Source organism: Mangifera indica, chromosome 11 (genome assembly GCF_011075055.1).
Source record: "Mangifera indica cultivar Alphonso chromosome 11, CATAS_Mindica_2.1, whole genome shotgun sequence".
In the NCBI taxonomy this organism is placed as follows: Eukaryota; Viridiplantae; Streptophyta; class Magnoliopsida; order Sapindales; family Anacardiaceae; genus Mangifera; species Mangifera indica.
In genome coordinates, this window is record NC_058147.1 from 11,486,792 (window position 1) to 11,508,214 (window position 21,423).

A 21,423-nucleotide genomic window follows, 5' to 3' on the forward strand; every position below is an offset into this window, starting at 1 on the left:
AGATAAGTCGTTTGGGAAGACGATTTCTCTTCCTAGACTACTTATCTCTGCATCGGATGAGTAGTGCAAGAGTTTAGGGCGGCCGTCGGTGGAAGAGAAACAGTCGGGAGGGGAAGACGGCCGGTAATGGTGTCGAAGAGATAAACCCTAGGGGGGAAATACGATATTTTCAAACCCTAGGGGGGGGAATGCGATTATTTCAAACTTAGCTTAGGGAAAAAATGTTAGTTTTTAAACTTTTAGGGGGGAAAATGAGATTAAATTTACCACCGTTAGGATTTTGTTAAATCTAACCTGTCATGGGTAGGTGTTTGATGTTTCCATAGTTAAAGGGTGGGAACTTGAGAAATCATCAAACCTTGGGTGGGACATAGTCGTTTGGCCAATCCATTAAAGCGTAAGAATTTATCGGTGGGCAACTTGGACCACTCGAAACCATGTCATCTTCTCAATCACTTGTCCTCTCTACCGTAACCCAGCCTCACACTTTCTCTCCATTTTCTCGTACATTTCCTAGAAACGGCAACCGGGTATCTCACAGAATCAGAATCTATGCAAAATCTGATACAGATACCTCCCCCCAAGTAAATGTTTCAACTTCATCTTCATCTTCATCTTCTTTCTTGTCTTTCCTCTGCCCGTTGCTTAAGCTTTTCTCCGTAAGTTTCTTCCATATTCAACTTCTCTTTTACTGGTTTTGTGTGAAAGTTACTACATATGTGTCTAATTTTTAGAATCCTAATAGTTGGTGTACTTAGAAACTGGATGTTAGTACTTTTTATTTCCTGCGAATGTTATTAACTGATTAAGTGCTCTTACTGAAAGTTTCATCATTCATGTGGTGATTATGATAAATTTAGAATTCTTGGCCAAAAATTACTCCTATTTTTCATAGTTGTTGATCTTTTTTTCCTAAAGCTTTAATTTTTTTTTTTTTTTTTTTGCAAAGTGTGTCTTTTATTTGATATTAAAAGCCTAGTACGACAGCGATAACTTGTAATGTATTATATTCATTATATTAGCGGCAGTTACAAATGTGTATATACCTATGACCTCGTTTAGTGCCTCAATCAATTACTTGATAAGTAATGCTTTTTGTTTAAGCTCTTTGTTGCAGAGCCAACTGCAGTAGAAATTGTTGTGGCATAGGTCTTTTTTATGAATTTTAAAGAATAGCATTACCCTGGAAATTTAAGGTTATGATTCTTCATTATTTGGAATACAAAATTGAATAGAGGTAGCCGGGTATTAAGTGTCTCACATAGGATATTTTTTTGAAATTACATAGTAAAATTTATAAAACAACACAAGTAAGCATCAACTTCACTCCAAGGAGCTTTCTTCTTGATGTTCTGGGTTCTTTTTGGGTCAAACAATGTCTTGGGCTAGTGTGCTGTTTTGTTTAAGGAACTAGAGTGCAGCTGGGGTAGATTTATTCAGCTGTCATTGCTCTGCTTGAAATTTTATTTCTGTGACCACTTGGATGGCTCCAGATAGTATCTTGCCTATCGTGGATCTACTACTTTATGGATATTATCCTACCATGTCTGATGTTAGTTTTTACTGTAGATATTATGCGCGATATTAATTAATTATGACAAAAGCAATTCCAAATGTTCATAGGAACCCCCTTATGCTTCATGTTCCTTGGGATTGTATTAAAATTATTTTATTCTAGTGCTCGTGTATACTGTGATCCTTTAAAATTACCTGCTGGCCCTAATTGTCCCTTGCTTCTTTTTTTTTCCTTGTTATTGCAGGGAGGGGATCCTTCTCGTGAGCGAAATTACACATTGGAGGTGATTTCCTTATGCTTGCTTCGATAGTTTGTATGTGGTAGAAGATAATACTATTAGTTTGTGTCTTCACAGGGGAGCCTGGGGGTAGGGTTGCTTTACATTCGTTCAAATGTATCTTTATTCAATTATTCTAGGAGGCTTTAATTTCTGAAAAAATTTACCATTCAGCAGATCCTGTCTTCCTGATGCCTCTATTTCTGTTGTTATATAGTAGGCAGCAACATCTTCTTTATCAACTTTGGCAAGATTACCATGGGGATCAAGATCACTATCAGAGGGATCACATAGCGAGAGTTTAAATCCTCCCTTGAATTTGCAACTTTATGAATTTGGTATACTTCTTTTGATTAGCCAGGCTATACTCCTCACCTCTTCCCTTCCTCTTGTACATGAGAGATGAAAAAAGTACATTTGTTTATATTAGCTATAAATATGGAGTATATTATATACAATATGATTTAATTCAATTGAAATGTAATGAACCATCATAGATTTTTTGACCTAGATATGGCTCCTAATATATTTTTAACAGAGGCTTGCCCCTTTTGTCGGAGGGTTAGAGAGGCCTTGACTGAGCTAGATCTTTCTGTGGAGGTGAGTAAATGGGACTGAAAATGTAACCACAAATCTGATATTTCTTTTAATTTACAAATATTCTGGCAATGAATTTTCCGGTTTAATATTTTTCCTTTCTTTATGCTTGTCAAATAGATTTCTAGAAGTACTTGTGGCTAGGAAACAAAGAGGCCTATTACACCAAACTTGAATGATTCTTAGAGGATAATATATGTACGGCTGTTAAGCAGGTGTCACAGTGTGTAAGTCCCAACTGATTAACTTAGCAGCATAACATCATGATTCATTTAAGAAGGTAAGTTGTGACCTAGTAGGTCTAACTAGCATTCATCGAGACTTCGAAAAACAGAAAATTAACTGAACAGGAGAGTATTTATCACACTATTTTAAAGAAGATTAAGGCAACAACGTAGAGCAAGAACTAAGATAACCTACTTTCCTTGCACAATTCCATAGCAAACGTGGTGCTCACCTATATAGTAATTACGTTTCAGCTGAAATGCCACAAGAACCACCAGAAATAATACTGTCTCTCTTCTTCTACTTAAACCATTAACATGCTAAGTGCAGAGTGATTTAGCCAGAACACAATTTGATGCCCTGTGATATCAAATATCTTTCATCTAGTTGACCAAAAATCATCCAGTACTGCTACTTAGAGCTGTGTCCAGTGAACTCTGAAATGGTGTTAGAACTATAAGTTTACATTGTTAAATAAATATACATTTATCTGTACGTAGGTATATGGTTGGTATATGATATGTTTTATTCATTATGCATGCTCTCATTGACAATTTAGTTCATTACTCTTTTGCATACTAGTCATTAAGTTCTCTGATGTCAGCTTATTTGGTTTCTGGACAGGTCTATCCTTGTCCAAAAGGTTCTGTTAGACATAGAGAAATGGTCAGAAGATCTGGTGGGAAAGAGCAGTATGTAATTCTGTTCTTTGGACTGTAACTTTAAAGCTATCCCTCATTGAATTTATGTTCTTGGTTATCTTATATGCCGAATTTTGGTTTTTGATAATAATATAAACTGATTATTTGACCTTCTTTAGTAATTTTATTTCCTTGACCTCATTCTAAGGGTTATTTATGAAAAGATCACTAGCACTTTTAAAGCATTCTCTCTCAAATCGCTTCTATTTTTCTGCATAGTGTGCACAATTTTAAAATTCTCTTGCAGGTTTCCTTTCCTGGTCGATCCAAATACTGGTATTTCAATGTATGAAAGTGGTAAGTGATGAAGTTGATTTTCACATTCATGTATGTTTCCAGTACTGTTAATAATTCCTTGAGATTGGCTTAGGAAAGGGTATTTTATGTCATATTTCAAATATGTAGTGGTCATTACATTTCAGAAACAAAATGTTGTGGATGACATTTTAGAGAGTAGGAGCATGGGCAAGAAAGAAAATATAGTGAAGCAGTTGTTAATTCCAAGTGTTCCTGGCTTAGCAAAGCTCTTATACATGGTGATTTGAGTTTACTATTGGATTACCAGACTTTCGAGTATGAACATAATTTGATTTAGTAAAGAATGTAGTTGAAATTCTAGTTGCTATGGAAGATAATGATGTGGATAGGTGGTGCTTGAATTTGTACAGTATCTTATGTAAGAGAACTTATATTGATGATATTGTTATTAACATGTGGTTTAGATCAAATTCATTGATTATAAAACTGAATTTTCAATTTCTTTTTTGTATTTATTTTCCTCATCTTTCATGCATATTCTTGAGTATTGGTGAAGAAAGAAATGTCATTTCTAGGACTCTATCCTCTGTTGATTTTCTCTTAACCTAGCTTGATCACATTTCAATCTTCTATTAAATGCTCTTTTACCCTTTTCTTAATAGGTGATATTGTGAACTACCTATTTCAGCAATATGGTAAAGGAAGAAGCCCTTCGGTTGGACTTTTGGAAAGGTAATTTAGCTCAAGAATCATCATATCATGTATGCTAGGCATCATCTATTCTCAGTAAAGTTATTTATTAATGAGAGTTTTCTTGCACGAATTTATCAGTTAGGATGGGCATATTATTGTTTGGTTGATTATTGGTTTAAGAATTTGGTTTGGCTCTTCTTTAACTCAACTATTTCTCTCTTGCTCAATATATCGTGCAGCACATTGATCACAGGATGGATGCCAACACTTCTACGAGCGGGTAGAGGTATGACACTATGGGAAAAGGCGAGGGCAGACCCACCACCCAAAAAGTTGGAACTTTTCTCTTATGAGAACAATCCGGTAATTTATGTTTCCTGTTTAGGTTTTATTTATATGGAAAAAAAAAAGACTCTTTATGCCTGCCCTGCTTATTGTACTCTTCAATTTTATTTTTAACAAATTCATTCTACTGAAATTGACCTAAAAGGGGATAATTCAGTAAGAAATGGTCTAATTCCCAATATTGTGTAGGTCTCTTTCTTGCACATTCTGTTTGGGTTTTAGTCTCTTCATTGTTTGATTGTGAATTAACATCAATAAATGGGGGTCTTTATAGGTATTTGATGGTGACTGAAGTCTTTGGCATAGCTTAATTAGGGTTGAAAGAGTTGTTACTCTGATGGCTTTAAAATTTGTTGAAAGACAAAGAAATTGTTGCCAGAAACTTGCAACAGCAGCTCATAGTTAATATCTACTAAATATTGTTATCTAGTGGCAAAAGAGCTAAAAAAAAATATTTACGGAAATAGAACATAATGGTGGATGAAGTTTCTGAAACTAAGAGAAAATTGGATACAGTAGAAAGCTAGAAATTAGGCATAATTCGTACTTCAGACCAAGGTCCTTTTGGCCGTGTACTTCAGTTTCGATGGCATCATACAGTGTTCAAAAAGAAAAGTCCTTACACCTGATTATCTGTAGCTTTTTTCTTGAAATTTTGAGACACAGCATCACATATAATATATGGACGTGTGATACTCTTAATTTAATGAGCTTGGTCCTTTTTGATATGGGCGATATTTTGAAAAACTTTATATCTTTAAATGAACTTTTCCTTAGTTTATTGTTGTCTGCACATGATCAAGATAACCATGCAAGATTTGATAGTGCAGGAGTGTCAACCATACTTTCATCATGGTTCTTGTTCTTTATGTTGTGTATGATGTTCTTCCCATTCTCCTCCTTTCAACTTCTTTGCAGTATGCACGAATTGCGCGCGAGGCACTATGTGAACTAGAGCTTCCTTACATTCTTCAAAACATTGGAGAAGGCTCTTCCAGAGCAAAGTTACTCCTTGAAGTCTCTGGATCCAAAGAGGTTAGATTTTAGCATCATTTCACTTAATTTTCCGTCACATATATTTCTTTTGTTGCCATGAACAAACATCTTCAGCCTAAATCATTGCATGGAAATCTTCTTGTTCTTTTCCAGGTACCTTATCTGATTGATCCAAACACTGGAACTCAAATCAGCGACTACAGGAACATCTTATCATATTTGTTCCAGACATACTCTGTGGCCGTTGTATAATTTGACTTCAATCTGTTAAAGCCTTTAACCTGCAAGCAAAATCTTCAGGATGATGACAGTAGAGATTATTGTGGTAAATTGAGCCCTTTAATTTAGAATGGCTACAAATTTCCAGTTTGCCCTACATTTGGGTGAATGGCTCAGTTCTGGAAGTTAACATAGGAGTACTATGCCCTGAACAAAAAGTAAATAAATGAGGAAAAAAAAAACTGAGTTTAAATAAATGGCAATATAATATGTTGACAGCACAAGTAATTCATAAGTATATAAATTGGTGAACAAAAAATGACTTGAGGAAGAACTAATTTCTGCCCTCTGCCTCTCAGAATACAAAATTGCCGTAATAGAAACCACTGTCGTATTTGAAAGAAAGCTCATACACTGGCAGCAAGATGATCATGCCTACTTTGAACAAACTTCTTTTGGAATTGTTCGAATTTGCCTTCCTTTATTGCTTCTCTTATTGAATGGAAAAAGCCTAGATAGTGATGAGTATTATGTCTGCAAAGTTGAAGAAAAACTCTCAATTCTTTAAATTTGTTGTCATTTAGAATACTGAAATTTTAAACTACAAGGGACCAAAGAAATTCATACATTTCTAGTAGAATCTGAGCCAACATTTCATGCACATTGAGAAGGTGATTGATGTAGGCTTTTGTATGATTCATACACGTATAGCAGCTGCAACCCTCTAGGATGGGAGTAGAATCTTTCCTGGAATGAAAAATACCATAAAGAGAAGCCATGAGAATATTGTTCAAGTGATTCGATTGCTAAAAGATATCGGATGTGGTTACCATACATACACACACATATACATACAAATAAATCAACTAAAAACATCCGATGCATGTTCTTCAAACTAACTTTATTAAAAAATAAAAAATTATGAAAAAGTATTTGTTAACATTCAACTTCAAATTTACAGTGATTTTCCAAGTATTAAAGGAAAAGAAAAGATCATAAAACATGAAATACAATGGTATGACTAAATTCGGGGCTAGATTTCATAAGAAAATAAAATAAAATAAAACAAAACGTATATTAACAATACAACAATTTAATATGCTGCAAGCAGGCATTTTGTTGGCTTCTTAAAAAAGTGAATTATTCAATGGACGAATAGAGTAAATATGACTTCAATTTATAAATGCTTAATAGAGTTGCATGCCTTTGTACTGTTCCATCTGATAGAATCACCGACAGGAGGACAACCTAAAATCAGTGAATTTGAAACCTTAATACCAAAAATTAACTTTCTGCTGAACAATTATTCCATATTAAGGACTAGTAACTAATTTAATTACATAAATGGAACATTGTTACAGAAGTCATATTTCTGTTGTGTTCATATCTACTCAGAACTTCTTAAAGCAACCACAAAATCAAGAAAGTAATGATAACAAGGAAATAGGAGTCTAATGAATCAAGAAACATAATAAATAGAACGCAGGATAAGATATTAATAAAAATCATGATCATTGCCACCAAGAAGAGATCAAATCATTCACCTGTACAATGTTGCTTTTAGATTAATCTTTGTCCCGTCACTTCCTTTATCAGTTGATTGGAAATCATACAGGTTTTTCTCCATTGTATCCAGTGGGAAGATAAGTGCAAAGCCTCCCAATGTAAGATGGTATATATAACTGCAAAACAATAATTTGATGCATAAACTTTTACTAATATATTCTCCACGAGGGGAGAAACCTCAGAAAAGGATATGTAGTGTGACAAACTACATACACAGAGTCAAAAAGGTCCACTCCAGCAGCAACACCCTGCAATATCTCCTCTGTAAGAAGACAACTTTTAAATCATGAGTAAATGGACTTTTTGTTGCCTCATTGTTGAAGTGTAAAAATCTATCTTCATTGTCAATCTTTCTATAGGTCTCTTTTATTTGGTCATTTGTAAGAGCACTAGAGAAAATTCACATAATTTTTCATTGAAAAAATGATATCTGATTTGTAATCAAAAGACATATATACATGGGCGCGCGCGCGTGTGTGTGTGGCGACACATAAATCAATATTTACATTTTCCCAAAGATATCCAGTCAGAAAAATATGAGCACACATTATGAAGTTTTTATTGTAAATCAAACACCATATGTCTTTTTCTGCTGTTTGTTATCTCTCCAGATGAAATTCTTGACCATTTCCAAAAATTTTCAAATAGATTGTCATCTTTGGGAATCTGAACCTCTGTGAAATAAAAGAAGTACTCAAATACTACAATTATGAACCAGCTGTTAAGAAAAATTCTACATTCATGTTGTGCCAGTTGCAGCAAAGTTTTAAAATTAAATGTTAGATGAACTTTTTTTATCTTTATATGATACATACAAATATCTAGCTTCTCTAACAAATTCATCAAGTCCTAAAGAGGGAACAAGGCAAACCATAGAATCCTGATAGTCAAGAATTCTGTGCTTGTTAAAAAGAAATAACCAAGAACAAAATAAACAGCAGACTATATACCTGGTAGTCCAAGCCCAGAAATAAGACGTGGCCTTTCCTCTGGTAATTTATCCTGAGATAAGGAGTGGAACAATCATCGAGGAACTATATTAATACAGCAAAAGGAAAAAGGTGGCTCTGTACAAGAAAACAAGATATTATAAGAACCAACTTAGTAGGATGTATCAATGATTGGAAAAAGGGGAGGTCACTTTTTCACAGTTAATAGTGATATTCTCCATTTTGTTTGTGCCATAACTGGAGCATTGATGTGAGCAACTTTATCATCACAAGACTATAATTTTTTCTACATTTCTGCTCTGTCTCCACTGCTTTGTTCTACTACAATAGTTTTAACCTTCATTTCTATCAACTTTACCATTCCAAGACTATAATTTCTTCTACATTTCTACTCTGTCTCTACTGCTTTGTTCTACTAGAATAGTTTTTTTCCTTTCATTTATATCACTTGCACAACCTTTTTTATACTCTAAATTACCAGTACAATAACCATGTTCTTATAGGCTTCCATACTTTGAAAAATTACATAAGCGTAATCAACAAGTTTGTAGATAACCTTTCTATGAGTTCCAAGAAACTGTTTCCATGCTTGCATACATACCTAGGAAAAAAGTAAATCCTTTCTATGGTTCCTTCTAACCTTGCATTAGGAAAATATTTTTTAATATTGAAAAATTAGAATGCAAACAAGGCTGTATTATATTTCCAGCAGCTAGTTACAAATAAATAAAATATTTTGACAGACACAGAAGTCATATAAATCAAAGATGATTGATTTGTTTCATCCCTTAATATGCAGCATGTATTGCTATGAAACTTCATGGAAAAACCAACAGCTGTTTGTTAATAAACATGAAGCTTTTAGTCCTCCCACTGATAAAGGAATTAGAAATGATTTCATTCCTATATTAGATGAGCTTACGATTTTCACAAAACAAACATGCTTTTGTTGTGACATCATAGCCAGCTAAACAGCAATCACCATACACATGCTTACTCCAAATTGTTGGCCGATAATTTGTTAACTGACTGGCAACCAAGTTATGTTTAACTCATTCAAGCAAAGCCAATGATTTCAGTCAAGAACATATAAATAATGAAATTAATGGCCTTTTTCCAAGGAAAGGAAGACTTAAAGCTTCCATTTTATGGGAAGGGAGATTTACAGTGACAGCATTTAGGAGAGAAGGGCGCTCATCCATGCTCTCTCCAAGCCCAAAGCCTCCAATCCAATAACCTGCAATAAGATTTCCATCCCAGAATGTCAGATGAATTGATTGATACTGACGGTTGATTTGCTGTTTTGTGAAAATATATAAAGGATCTCACTCATGCAAATACCAGAGACATTTCTCATGGCCACCTCTTGAGCACATCGCTGCCGTTCTTCAACATTGGACCCACCAACAATGGACCCAAAAACAGCTCCACCTGCCTGAACTTTTTTAAGTTACTACACACCACCATCCACAAATCATTGACACACCAAACTTTCCGATAAAGCTAAAAGTTCAAACAATGTATCAAGAATAGTAAATTAGAATTTCAAGGAAAAAGAAGGATTGGAAAGGAAAGAACAGAAAAAAAATCACCCATCATTGAATTATTAACATAGGTGTCAAATAAAAATAGTTATTAATGCTGGAAGGTACAAATATGTGCAACTTTTACCGGACTCTTTGCAATGCACTCATCAAGCCATTTCACAGTTCTGTCCACTGAGGTTTTATTTCTCTTATCAGATACCCATGCAGGTACTTCATCAGCCAAAGTGGTCCATAAATTTGGCCTCATAGAAGAAATCAGTTCTATATACTCTGCAGGTTTAATCTGCAATCATAATGCATTATAAATATTTAAAGAGGTAATCTTAAGTGTAGAAAGGAATAGAGACCAAGAGAAAGAAATAATTTACCAAACGACGACCGCAAGGTGTCTCAAAAGATGCTCCCATTTTATTAGTGCTATCACATTCTGGAAGGCATTGAATAGAATCCCGTGGCACAGCTGCAAACCCATATTCATGCAAACCAAGCATCTGGTGGAGTCCTCCAATATTTGATATCGATTTTGGGGAAGGAACTTCCAAGCTACAACATGGAATCACACAGTTCAGCAAAATGGTAACTTATACAACCCCACAACTCTTTTCTCCCTCTGTGGAAACCTTTGGCTCCCTCAGCAAAAAAAAAAATTACAGAACAGAGGAAGTTGATGGATATGGAAATTAACACACATGAATTAAGTACTAATAATGAGAACAAAGAAACAATAAGAAATAAGCATCCTATTGAAGAAGCAAAGGAGATAAAAAAAAAAAAAAACTAGCCAAAAACTCAAATGCATAATTAACCACCCTATGCATTAGAAGAATCCTATCGAGAAGACAAGCACCAAAAATATTGTACTGAGCCACCCAATGCCAGATCTTGACATATATGTTAAATGCTTCCTTAATCTAACTTGTTCTGTATTCATGACTCAAACTTCACATGTAAACTTCAACAGTCTACCAATGCAACAACCTAGAATCCCTTTCAATAGTAAAATATGCATTCATCTAAAAGCCATTACCAAATCATTGAAAAATGCAGAAAATTTTCACCGACAAATCTACTATCTAGCAAGCTAAATTTACATTTATAAATTATACAAAACACTGTCTTAACCCAAACGCTAAACTAATAAAATTATAAGCCAGCAACTAGAGCATAAAATAAGTTCAGTTATAATTCTTGTCTTGAGCTGGGACTCAAGCATCACACAAGAACCACAAGAGCTTTCCAAGTTCTTATCTTTGACCGTTAATCCACAACTTAATTCTTATATAACAAGTTAATCAAACTAATTGTAGTTGCATAGTTACGTATCCATCCATTTTTCAACTCAAATGCAAAGATAAACTCAACTCTTACAAACAAATATGTAAACTACCGAAATTCATATTTATTTTTAATACACCATCTTTAAAAACTAATAAATTTAACCAATAAATAATGAACAAGGCAAAATAGAGCTTCATTTCTTCACTGTTATACCATGGGACTCATTCTTCACACATGAACCTCAAAATCTTCCCAATTTGTCATTTTTACTGGTAATCCACGATATAATTCTTTTTTGTTGGAGACTAAAAGTCTCATATCTAATAAATGCAATATAAGTGATTGATATATAAGTGTATGATTAGATTTTAACCCAAACTAATTGGTTTTGTATCATATAAGTTTCAATCTCTACACTTATATATTCAATATGTATTTCGATATAATATCAAAGCACAAGTCAAACGACTAGTTTAATACTCTAACTTGTTCAAAGATACAAATGACAACGCATTCAGTCAAAAACTGGTTGAACCAAATAATGGGTCTAGCACCCTAGATGGTTTCACTTGAGCGGGGTGTCGGAGACTAAAAGTCTCTTATCTAATAAACACAATATAAGTGAGTAATAGATAAGTATGTGGATTGGGCTTTTCAACATTTTCCAACAAGTTAACTGCATCGCACTAGCCAAAACACAAACAAGTTATATGCATACAAATTCAAACATTTCCAAACATCTGAAGAGAGGCATGCCAGAAAACACCCACAGTCAACAAATACGTAATTCTCTCCAAAAAATAACACGAGAATATTTCATAAGATACTCACAAATGAAGGGGGCTAAACTGCAAAAGATGAGAATCGGGAGAAGGAAGAGAGGGAAGGAGGTCGGGTGAGATAAAGAGTGGGAGGCCTTTGCGTGTGGAGAGAAGAAGCGACGGCGTTTCGATGGAGCTGGGGCAGTTGCTCAACTGAAGTAATCCTGTTCTGGCTTTACCGTTGCTCCATGCTTTCACAACGAATTTCATGATGGTTGTCAGCTTTAGATTGAAGAAGCTACAGGGCAACCCTATTATTTCGAGAGATGTAAATTTAGAAATAAAACATTGGTGTTTTCGTAATTTTGATGAAAACCCTCATACAGATGACTAAGAGACGTCTTTAGGACGGTTGACCTTGACTTCATGTGGTTGTTTGCTATTGATTCAAAAAAAATTGAAAATAATATATAAATATTTAATTCTAAAATGGACATATTATAAAGGGAAATTAAATTAAGTGGCTATTTTACCTTTTTATTAACCAAAAATGCTCATTTTTTTTATTTCTAAGCACAAATACCCTATATTTTTTTTTAAATATCAAAATTACCCTTCACCATATTTATATAAACTTTGTCACTCTCACTCTCATTACATACACTTTTCATATCATTTAAACACTCACTTTCACTCTCATTTTTATTTAATATCAATTACTTCGGGTTCGTTTAGAAGGAAGAAATTTATATTTCTGAATTCGAATCGAAAAAATCAATTCATAAAAAAAAGTATTTATATGAATTTTAACTCAAAACTTAATTTTAATTGTTAAATCTAGTTTGTATGTCATAAAAAGGGCGCATTTAGATATTTAATAATAATTTAGGGGTAATGTTAGAAAAATATGGAGGGCATTTTGATAATATACAATATATAAAAGATTTAAATAATATATTAAAAATAAATAGATATATTGAAATACCTTAGAATGTCAATAATAAAAAAATCATTCAAAAATCTAAAAAAACATATCTAAATTTTGAAAACTACACGTTCTTAGGAACGAGAAAACTGAAAAATCGATCTGAAATTTCGTCATTATATCGTAAAACATGTCTAAAAAGGACAAAACTAAAAAGACTTATGTTAAATTTGAAAACTATATATCAAAACAGTCTAGTCCGATCACAAACAAGCTCAAAATCATAAAAACCGAAAATTCTAAATTTGGTAAAACAAAAAAACTATATAATACACATTGAAACAGTTTTATTTGGGCTTCCAAATTGGGTGCAACTGGCAAAGCTAATTGTTATTATAGAGCTCGAAACGAGCTTTGTGTTGGTATATTATAAGCGTCGTAACTTCTCCCAGATCAAAAGTTATGATCGTTCAAAGTCTGTCTCTTACAGGCCTTATAATTTAAAAAAAGTCAATTTCCACCCAACCCACGTTTTCACGGACTGCCCCACACTTCAATGTAAAATTTTCCACAAACCCCCATGGATCTCCCCCTCTTCCCCCTCCTTCTAAAATTTTGAAAATGTTAAATTCACCCCCACCCCACACCACCCCACCCCACCCCACCACCACGGGTGTCTGTGAGAGATTACCGTAGCGTCGACAGATCTAACCCATTTTCCAACCAAAAATCGTCATTTCAACCTCTAATTTCAATACAAATCAAATCTACACATCCAACAATATAAAACCCCTCAAGAAATTCAAGCAAAACAATCAAGAATCAAAACATTTTATGTATTGTTCAAAATCAGAATCTTAAACATTCAAGCCTCAAAATCTCTCTCAAATCTCAATACTCCTAACAATAAATTGATTCAAACAAAAAGTGGGATGATGTACTATCTTTATTTGTCATTTTCGATTGTTGAAAAACATGAAAAGACGAAAACCCATTGCACCGGTGGGAGATCCAAATTTTTCTCTGAATTTGAACAGTAAATTAGTGGAAAATGCAGGGTTTATATATAAAGGCAGTTTAGTTATTTCTCTAATTAAGGGCATTTTTGCTTAATCCTTAGAGTTTTAGGAAATTTTGTTTAACACCCTTTAGTTTTAGGCATTTATTATAATTTCTCTATTATAAATATTATGAAGTTTGTGGAATGATAGTAAAATATAGCAATTCATTGTATTCTTTACAGTTCCCATAGTGAGGATAAGGATGTGTCACACCCTACGAGAATAGGAATGGGGGTACCATTGTCATCCTCATCTATATTTTTAATTTCATCTTTTTTATTCTTTCTGGTCTTTTATATTTATAAGACTTAAGAGGGGAAATTACTTTCAAATAGAATTATTTAGAGGTTCCTACTTCAAATATAATTTATGAGGATTTATTCATATTCTAATAAAATAAAAGGGATTATTTACAATAATTGAATTATCTTAATTAAGAGAGAAATAAATTAAAATAAACAAAAAAAGTTGTCGTCTATACCAATTTAGGCAACTCATATTATATTATACTATTGTAAGTGTAACATCCCTCCTTAGAAGTACTACCCACCAAAAGAGAAATATTATGAATTAATATCCAGAGCGTCTATTTTTTTTCTTTTAAAATACTTTAACATGAACGCATCACTAAAAATGTTTGGAAATTATTCTAAAAAAACTGAAAATCTGAAAACGAACAAAAGATGTATATACTCATATGAAAACTCATCTGAAAGCATATGAAAATGTGGAGTAATCATATACAACTGTACCATCATCTCAAAAAGGTCAAAAATCAACAAGAACATGCGACTATATGCATGTAATAAAAACCAAAGGTAACATGCTCCAGCTAGATCTACCTTCGCCTACCTGACCTTGCCTCGTAGCTACTTCGATCACTTGTACCTGTAATCATGAAAAAAAAGGAAGTGAGAGATAAAAACATTTTGTAAGAGGAAAGAATTAAGTAAACTATCTCTTTTCCTATTCTAACTCACTCTCGAGACTCAACTTCATTCATAACCTCCATAAGAAATCGAGGGGATTATCTAGTTTATTCTTTACTATTTGGGTTATACTTTGTCTCATATGGTGTCTATTTGATACTTTTTGGAAGCTGACTATAGGGATTTGAAACTTTTCTAAGCTCGAGCTCTCTTCCTTTCTCTCACTACACCATTTTTGAATCTGAATTGAGCTCTACTACGAGCGAACCTTACTAAGGGTCTATGTCCGACTACGGACGTGTCCTACTATAGACGTGCCCTACTACGGGAGGTGTAGTGTAAAGTGCCCCCTCATATTTCATAGCATGTATGTGTGCCTTATATCTTACTAATCTTGCTTCCATCTAAATCTATTCATAACTCACCAAACCATACTCTTGGGAGGATCCCTAAATCTTGAGCCCCAAATTCTTTTTCTTGCTTTTCTTTCTTTTCTTCTTCTTTTCTTTTTCTCTCCTTTCTTTCCTTTCCTTTCCTTTCTTTCCTTTCTTTCTTCCTTTCCTTTTTCTCCTCCTTTTTTTTCTTTCTTTCTTTCCAAAAACTGCGAAATACTGTTCACAGAACAGTCATTTGACAGGGCAACCTTCTTTTCATACAATTTAACAGCCCAAATGGCTTCTAATTCATACAAGTTATATATCGTTAAAAAGAGGATTTAAAGAGCTTTACAACAAGCTATAATAGCACTCATAATTCATTAGATGAGGCAGTCAAAAAATGGGATGAAAGTAGTGGCAAAAAACTGTCTTCAATATTTATTTAGTAAAGCAGTTTTTTTTTTACTGCCATTTAATAGTCCAAACAGTCTCTAATTCATATAAGTTATATATAATTGAAAATAGGATTCAAAGAGCTTTCCAACAAGATATAATAGCACCCATGATTCATAAGATAAGGCAGTCAAAACATGGGATGAACTTAGTGGCAAAACTGTAAATATTATCCAACTCTCTGCCATTAACAAAATCACACATATAGACACCCTAAATGGCAAAACAACATTTCTTAACTTCAAAATCATCATTTATAACATAGATCCAAGGAATCAAAAGTCTAAAATATGCAACATATCAAGGATGATACCCCTTACCTTGTTTAAAGTCAATCTTTGTAAGTTGGCTCCCTCCTCCTTGTTTTGCTTTCTTTATCACCAAAGTCACCAAGGCTCCCAAAGTGCTTTCTCTTCTTTTCCTTCCTTATTTATCCTCCATAACCCTTCTAAATCACTTACTTTTCTTCAAAAACATAGCAAAGAAAGAAAGAAACTGCCTCCTTCTGAGGGTATTACAGTAAGCATATTAGATATACATTACCAATTATGCCTCTTATAGAAAAACCAGCCTAAAAGCTAGGCAGTAACAAAACTGTGAAACAAATGCAAACGCAAAACACAACACACAAACATAACAACCAGTGACAAAGCTCATTCCAATCTTGCAAATCATACTTCTAGCAAGCATGAAGACACTCCAAAATAGATTTAGAGGTAAGTTTCCACCATTTGTTAACCACTATTTTGTCCGGCCAAATGTTTATTTAAAATGTTTTTTTTTATTTTTGGTCATCTATCTAGCAAATACTGCTTGCTATGATTTTTTTTTAGGGAAAAAGACTATTTCCCATTCAAATTTTAGGTCATTCTCAAACTTATACCCACAGGAGATGAAAAATCTCTATTCCTATCCATGACCAAACTGCCATCCAAATTTTCAGTTAGGGCCAAGGATAAAATCGTTGTTTTAATTATAAACCTTAAAACTTTAAAATTTCACTATTTCCCCTCTCCAGGTTTTAAAAACTAATATCTCAACCCATTCTCAAAGTTTGAAAAGTTTAGATTTTACCCCTAAGGTTTGTTTTCTTCTCTGACCATTATCGATGACCGATGCATTCCATCGATCTCTCATCTTCGACTACAAAGGATGACAAAGGATTACCCTTTATCACCCAGATCTGGACAACGAAACGTTATCCAGATCTGAAAGAACAGATGAAGGATTACGCTTCGTCATCTTTAGTCATCGCATCGAGCAACGAAAGCGACTAAGCGTGGTCTTTTGTCTTCTGGGTGGAGCCACGAAGAGAGATCTCTTCGTCACATGAGGAGATGAACATCTCTTCATCTCACCATGACCGTCACACCAAGAGAAGGAGGAGGCTGAAGACAACATCGAAAGATGAAATTAAAGAATGAGGGTGAAACTATAATTTTTGAAAGTTATAGGGGTGGTTGCATTTTGAAAAATATGAAAACCTTAGGTTTGGGGTTGAAAATGTTATTTTTCAAAGTTTAAAAACTTTAGGTAAAGGTAAAGGTAAAATGTTAGTTTATAAAACCTAAGGGGGTGAAAAGTAATAAACTTTATAACTTTTTAATATAAACAGTAAAATAACTATTTTACCCCTCTCTTTAACAGAAAAAATTAACAGAAGTTTGTCTATGGGTGGGAAAAGGAGTTTTTCATCTCCCGTAGGTGTAAGTTTGAGAATGGCCTAAAATTTAGGTAGAAAATAGTCATTTTCCCTTTTTTATATGTTAAATCTTAGGCCTGTAGTGGTTTGAAGTAAGATTTGATGAAATCTTATTGCTTGTGGTAGTTTCGGTTTTTTTGTGTCAAACACTAAATCAATCGATTTAATGTTTGTTTGTTTAGTTTTTTTGCTAGAAAATGTCAAAAAAGATATTGCCATGATTTATTTAGCATATTTTGTCATTTAAATATTATGTTTTGGCTAGAAATGGATGAAATAGTTATTACCGACAGAGGGGAAAATTTGCGCACACACGCAAAAATATAGTGTTCACACAAACGAACACACGCAATACTATTTACACATACACGTCAAAAGTATTGTTCACAGAGTGAGTTTTTTCGGTTATTGTATATTTTTTCTTTTAATTAATGAATTAACAAGCTCAAAGTTCATTTTTGCAAAGATTTCTATTTAATGAACAACCCGATGAAAGGTTTACAATGATACTCATAGTTTTAAGGCAATGATAAACTTTTGTAGCAATAAGGACACTATTAAGCACATTAGGGCAAGCTAAATCGCACCTAGAAAGAACTGTTCAGGCAAACATACTTTAGGCATTATTTGGATCTTAAAGTACATGGCTACAACGTGACCCTTATGCACTTTGTACTCTTTTAACAAGGGAAGAAAAATGAGTCAGGAAAAGAGTTTTGGTTTTGGTTCAATGGGGTGAACTACAAATTTAGCCTTGTTGAATTTGCGTTTGGTGACTGGGTTGAGATTTAGTAAAAGGCAGAGTTCAATGAATATATAACAATAACAAGGACAACGTGATTTAGAAGGTGGTACTTCTTAGGCTCCAAACATGTGTCATATGCTGATCTAGGCTAAGCATTTATGTCTCAATCATGGGGCATCCATGTAACACCCCGCAAGTATGTCAAAGGGTATTTTTGTCTTTTGGCTTCATAAATGTGTATTATGTTTAAGTAATTAATATGTACAAAATAGGTGACACAGGATCGTATAAGGAGGTCACACACTCGTGTGTGTAGTGAAAAAGGGCAAAATCATATTTTTCCGCTTGTTACTTTATTCTTGGCTAAGTCTAGAGGGTATGCACACACCTGCATCATTAGCACATTAAAATTTTTGGATAAGAATGCATTTAACAGGGAATTCTAAACTTGCCTTTAATGTTTAACAGCATGCATGCCCGTGTGTCAAGGATGCACTCCCATGCATTATATTCTGGAGTGAAAAATAACAAGAATGCACTCGCATTTGGCTCATTATTCATCACATTTCTTTCAGCAAAACAAAGTGAAAGGAGAGAGTTTTGGGTGCCTTAGAGATTATACAGGCAAAGGAAGGTTGCTAGTAATTAATCAAGGCTACATGAAAACTGTTTGCTTTGTCGGGGAAAGTTAAGTAGGTTTTTACGCCCTTTGATGTTTTTATTATGGTTGTTTCGTTTGATCAATTTGAGAGCCATTATTATGAATTTTTTGCAAGTGGATATCTATAAATATTTATGAAAGTTGAAAGTATTGCAATGGATGAATTAGAATGGTAAATTGATATAGGAGAAGGAGTTATCCATTATATTTTATGTTTTAATTTCATAAGAATGCAATGTGTGTTGATGATTAGCTACTATTTTGATTCTGAATTGGTTGAATAACATATATGTAGCGTTGTATATAATTATTGAAAGATTGCAAGGGAGTTAAGGTTTCTCTAATGTATTTTTAAATAATGAGGTTGTTTTAGGCATGAAATTTATGTGATTTGGGTGTTGTTTAAGGTGGATTTCATGATGATGATGTGTAGATTATGAATTGCATGCATGATGGATTGAGTATATAATTCTAAGATGCTGAAAAAATGGGTGTTAGATGATAAAATCCATGTTTTTGTGCAAATCGGAGTTTTGGAAAATTCGCAATACACGTCCATGTGTCTATGACACAGGCCTATATGCTTTTAGGGGAAATTTCTTCCCGTGTTAGGGTATTGCCATGAGAGTGTAGATTTGAGAATAGACATACACTTGTGTGGTATGAGACACACAACTATATGCCCTACCCAAAAAATACACACCCTTGAGCTTAAGGTTTTCACTATGTAGATTATTCAATAGACCCTTATGTGTAAGCGATACACACTTATGTACTTTTGGAGAAATTTGAGAATAAAGACATGAAACATTAGCAAAGAAAATATGGAGTTCGGATATGATTAAGAGAGTTTAGAAATAACTAATTTACCTTTGTAAGGGAGGATTATGAGGAAAACCAATGATAAGACTCTAATAAAGACTATTGGTAATGGAAACCATTATAGGTGTGCCCAATTGTGTGGATGACTATAACATCCATAGGTATGTCCAAGATTATACTCGTCTTTTGGTTTTGTATGTGTGCATTTATCTTTGAGTAATAATATGCATGAAATTGGTAACACACGATTGTGTGGGGAGGTCACACGCCCGTGTTCCCATGTATATTGGTCTACACACCTATGTGTGGTCAACGTATTTAAATATTGGATAAGAATGCATTTCACGGGGATTTCGAATTGTGGTCTCAATTGCACAATGACATACACATTCGTGTGCCTTATATACATGTGTGTGTATGGCTTTCTAGAATAAAAATAAAAAAGAATGAATTCACATTTGGCTTGATATTGATCATATTTTTCTTCAGCAAAATAAAGATAAAGGAGAAAGTTTTGATTGCCTTAAAGATTGTAGATGCTAAAGAAGGTTACAAGCGAATTATCAAGGCCACATAAAGACTATGTACATCATCGGAAGAGAGGTAAGTAGTGATTTCCCTTTGTTTGATATGAATTTTCTTTGTTTTTTTATGAATGAAGATTTCATCTATGGTTAGGGATGATTTTACATAGATGAATTAATGTTGTAGTTCAATATATATATGTGTTTGTTTTTTTGTGTGTGTGCATACACACACACACACACACACACATATATATATATGTATGTATGTATGTATAAATTTAATAGATGGGAGGATTTTGGTGCTATCTTGATCACTATAACTTGTCATGTGTATTAATGGTAACATGATGATAAAATGATCTGTTATGGTCAAAGATTTATGTGCTTTATAGAAGGAGCCATAATTTTAGTTTATGTGATATGTGTATAGTGAGGAAGACTTGAACATGTTTTGCTATATGATTCGATGTTTTTGGATTGCTAGGATTGGTTATTTGGTGAGAAAAACACCTAATAGAAATCTAATAATAGTGGAGGTTTGTTTGAGACATAATATATTGTTTTGATTACTTAGAAACTACAAAAAACAAAGTTTCAAAATTTGGAAAATCAGCAACATAAGCCCATGTATATTTGAGGAAAATTTTTTCCCTATGTTAGGGAAATGCCAAAAGAGTGTGGAATTGAGAATAGACACACGCTTGTGTGGTATAGGACATACAACCATGTGTTTTTCCCTAAACATACACACTCATGTGTTTAGGGTTTTCATTGTATGGATTAAACAACATATCTCCATGTGTAAAAGATACACACTTGTGTACTTTTGGGGAAATTATAGAAAAGAAGGGATGACTATGAAGAAAGCCAATAATAAGGCCTTAACAAAGGTTATTGGTGATGAAACCCATTATGGGTGTGTCTAACTGTATAGATGACAACACATATCCTAGTCAGAGCATTTTTGAATCGCAAACTAAAAATGATGTATTTTACTAGTTGGGTTCATTTAGTTATATACAGTGTGGTAGTGAAAACAATAAGACTAGTTTGTGTGACCATGATATCTTGGATGATTATGCACCGACGATAGACGTTGTAGCATTTGGGATATATGTACAATATTCTCATTGTTCTTTTATTATGGTATCCTTGGCTCAAGCTCGACCAACACGTGTACAAGGTACACTTTATGGATGACATTCAAGATGTCACCTATTTTTACCAAATGTCAGGGACATCAACATACATTATTCAATACTAGTCATTTAGGATTACATCACCATTGAGAA

General features: G+C 33.7%; 2 protein-coding genes across 3 annotated transcripts; one reads left to right on the plus strand and one right to left on the minus strand.

Moving 5' to 3' along the window:
- Positions 1 to 384: 384 nt before the first annotated feature.
- Positions 385 to 5,984, plus strand: LOC123229473. The gene is made up of 10 exons (XM_044655299.1): positions 385 to 659; positions 1,761 to 1,799; positions 2,014 to 2,131; positions 2,332 to 2,393; positions 3,240 to 3,307; positions 3,564 to 3,613; positions 4,237 to 4,306; positions 4,507 to 4,630; positions 5,531 to 5,647; positions 5,762 to 5,984. The coding sequence occupies exons 1-10, from the start codon at positions 438 to 440 to the stop codon at positions 5,858 to 5,860; spliced, it is 969 nt and encodes a 322-aa protein (XP_044511234.1). The 5' UTR covers positions 385 to 437; the 3' UTR covers positions 5,861 to 5,984.
- A 70-nt stretch (positions 5,985 to 6,054) lies between these two features.
- On the minus strand, positions 6,055 to 12,264 carry LOC123229472 (queuine tRNA-ribosyltransferase accessory subunit 2-like). 2 transcript variants are annotated; one of them, XM_044655296.1, is made up of 10 exons: positions 12,000 to 12,264; positions 10,259 to 10,433; positions 10,015 to 10,173; positions 9,673 to 9,778; positions 9,510 to 9,580; positions 8,344 to 8,395; positions 7,607 to 7,655; positions 7,372 to 7,509; positions 6,455 to 6,574; positions 6,055 to 6,361 (listed from the first exon to the last, which is right to left on the minus strand). In XM_044655296.1, exons 1-10 carry the CDS (start codon positions 12,197 to 12,199, stop codon positions 6,235 to 6,237), a joined length of 1,197 nt encoding a protein of 398 aa, XP_044511231.1. In that variant the 5' UTR covers positions 12,200 to 12,264; the 3' UTR covers positions 6,055 to 6,234. The 2 variants fall into 2 exon arrangements, with proteins under 2 accessions (XP_044511231.1, XP_044511233.1); XM_044655298.1 differs by having other exon boundaries at positions 9,685 to 9,778; positions 12,000 to 12,263.
- Between the last annotated feature and the right edge of the window lie 9,159 nt (positions 12,265 to 21,423).

Bases quoted from the DNA above. Each gene is read 5' to 3' on its own strand.
- LOC123229473 (XM_044655299.1), top strand. From the start codon at position 438: ATGTCATCTTCTCAATCACTTGTCCTCTCTACCGTAACCCAGCCTCAC. The intron at 660-1,760 runs GTAAGTTTCTTC...TTGTTATTGCAG, and splicing joins CGTTGCTTAAGCTTTTCTCC to GGAGGGGATCCTTCTCGTGA. The intron at 4,631-5,530 runs GTAATTTATGTT...ACTTCTTTGCAG, and splicing joins TCTCTTATGAGAACAATCCG to TATGCACGAATTGCGCGCGA.
- LOC123229472 (XM_044655296.1), bottom strand. From the start codon at position 12,199: ATGAAATTCGTTGTGAAAGCATGGAGCAACGGTAAAGCCAGAACAGGA. The intron at 7,656-8,343 runs GTATATAGTCTG...GTCTTCTTACAG, and splicing joins TTCTGGGCTTGGACTACCAG to AGGAGATATTGCAGGGTGTT. The intron at 7,510-7,606 runs GTATGTAGTTTG...ATTGTTTTGCAG, and splicing joins GTGGACCTTTTTGACTCTGT to TTATATATACCATCTTACAT.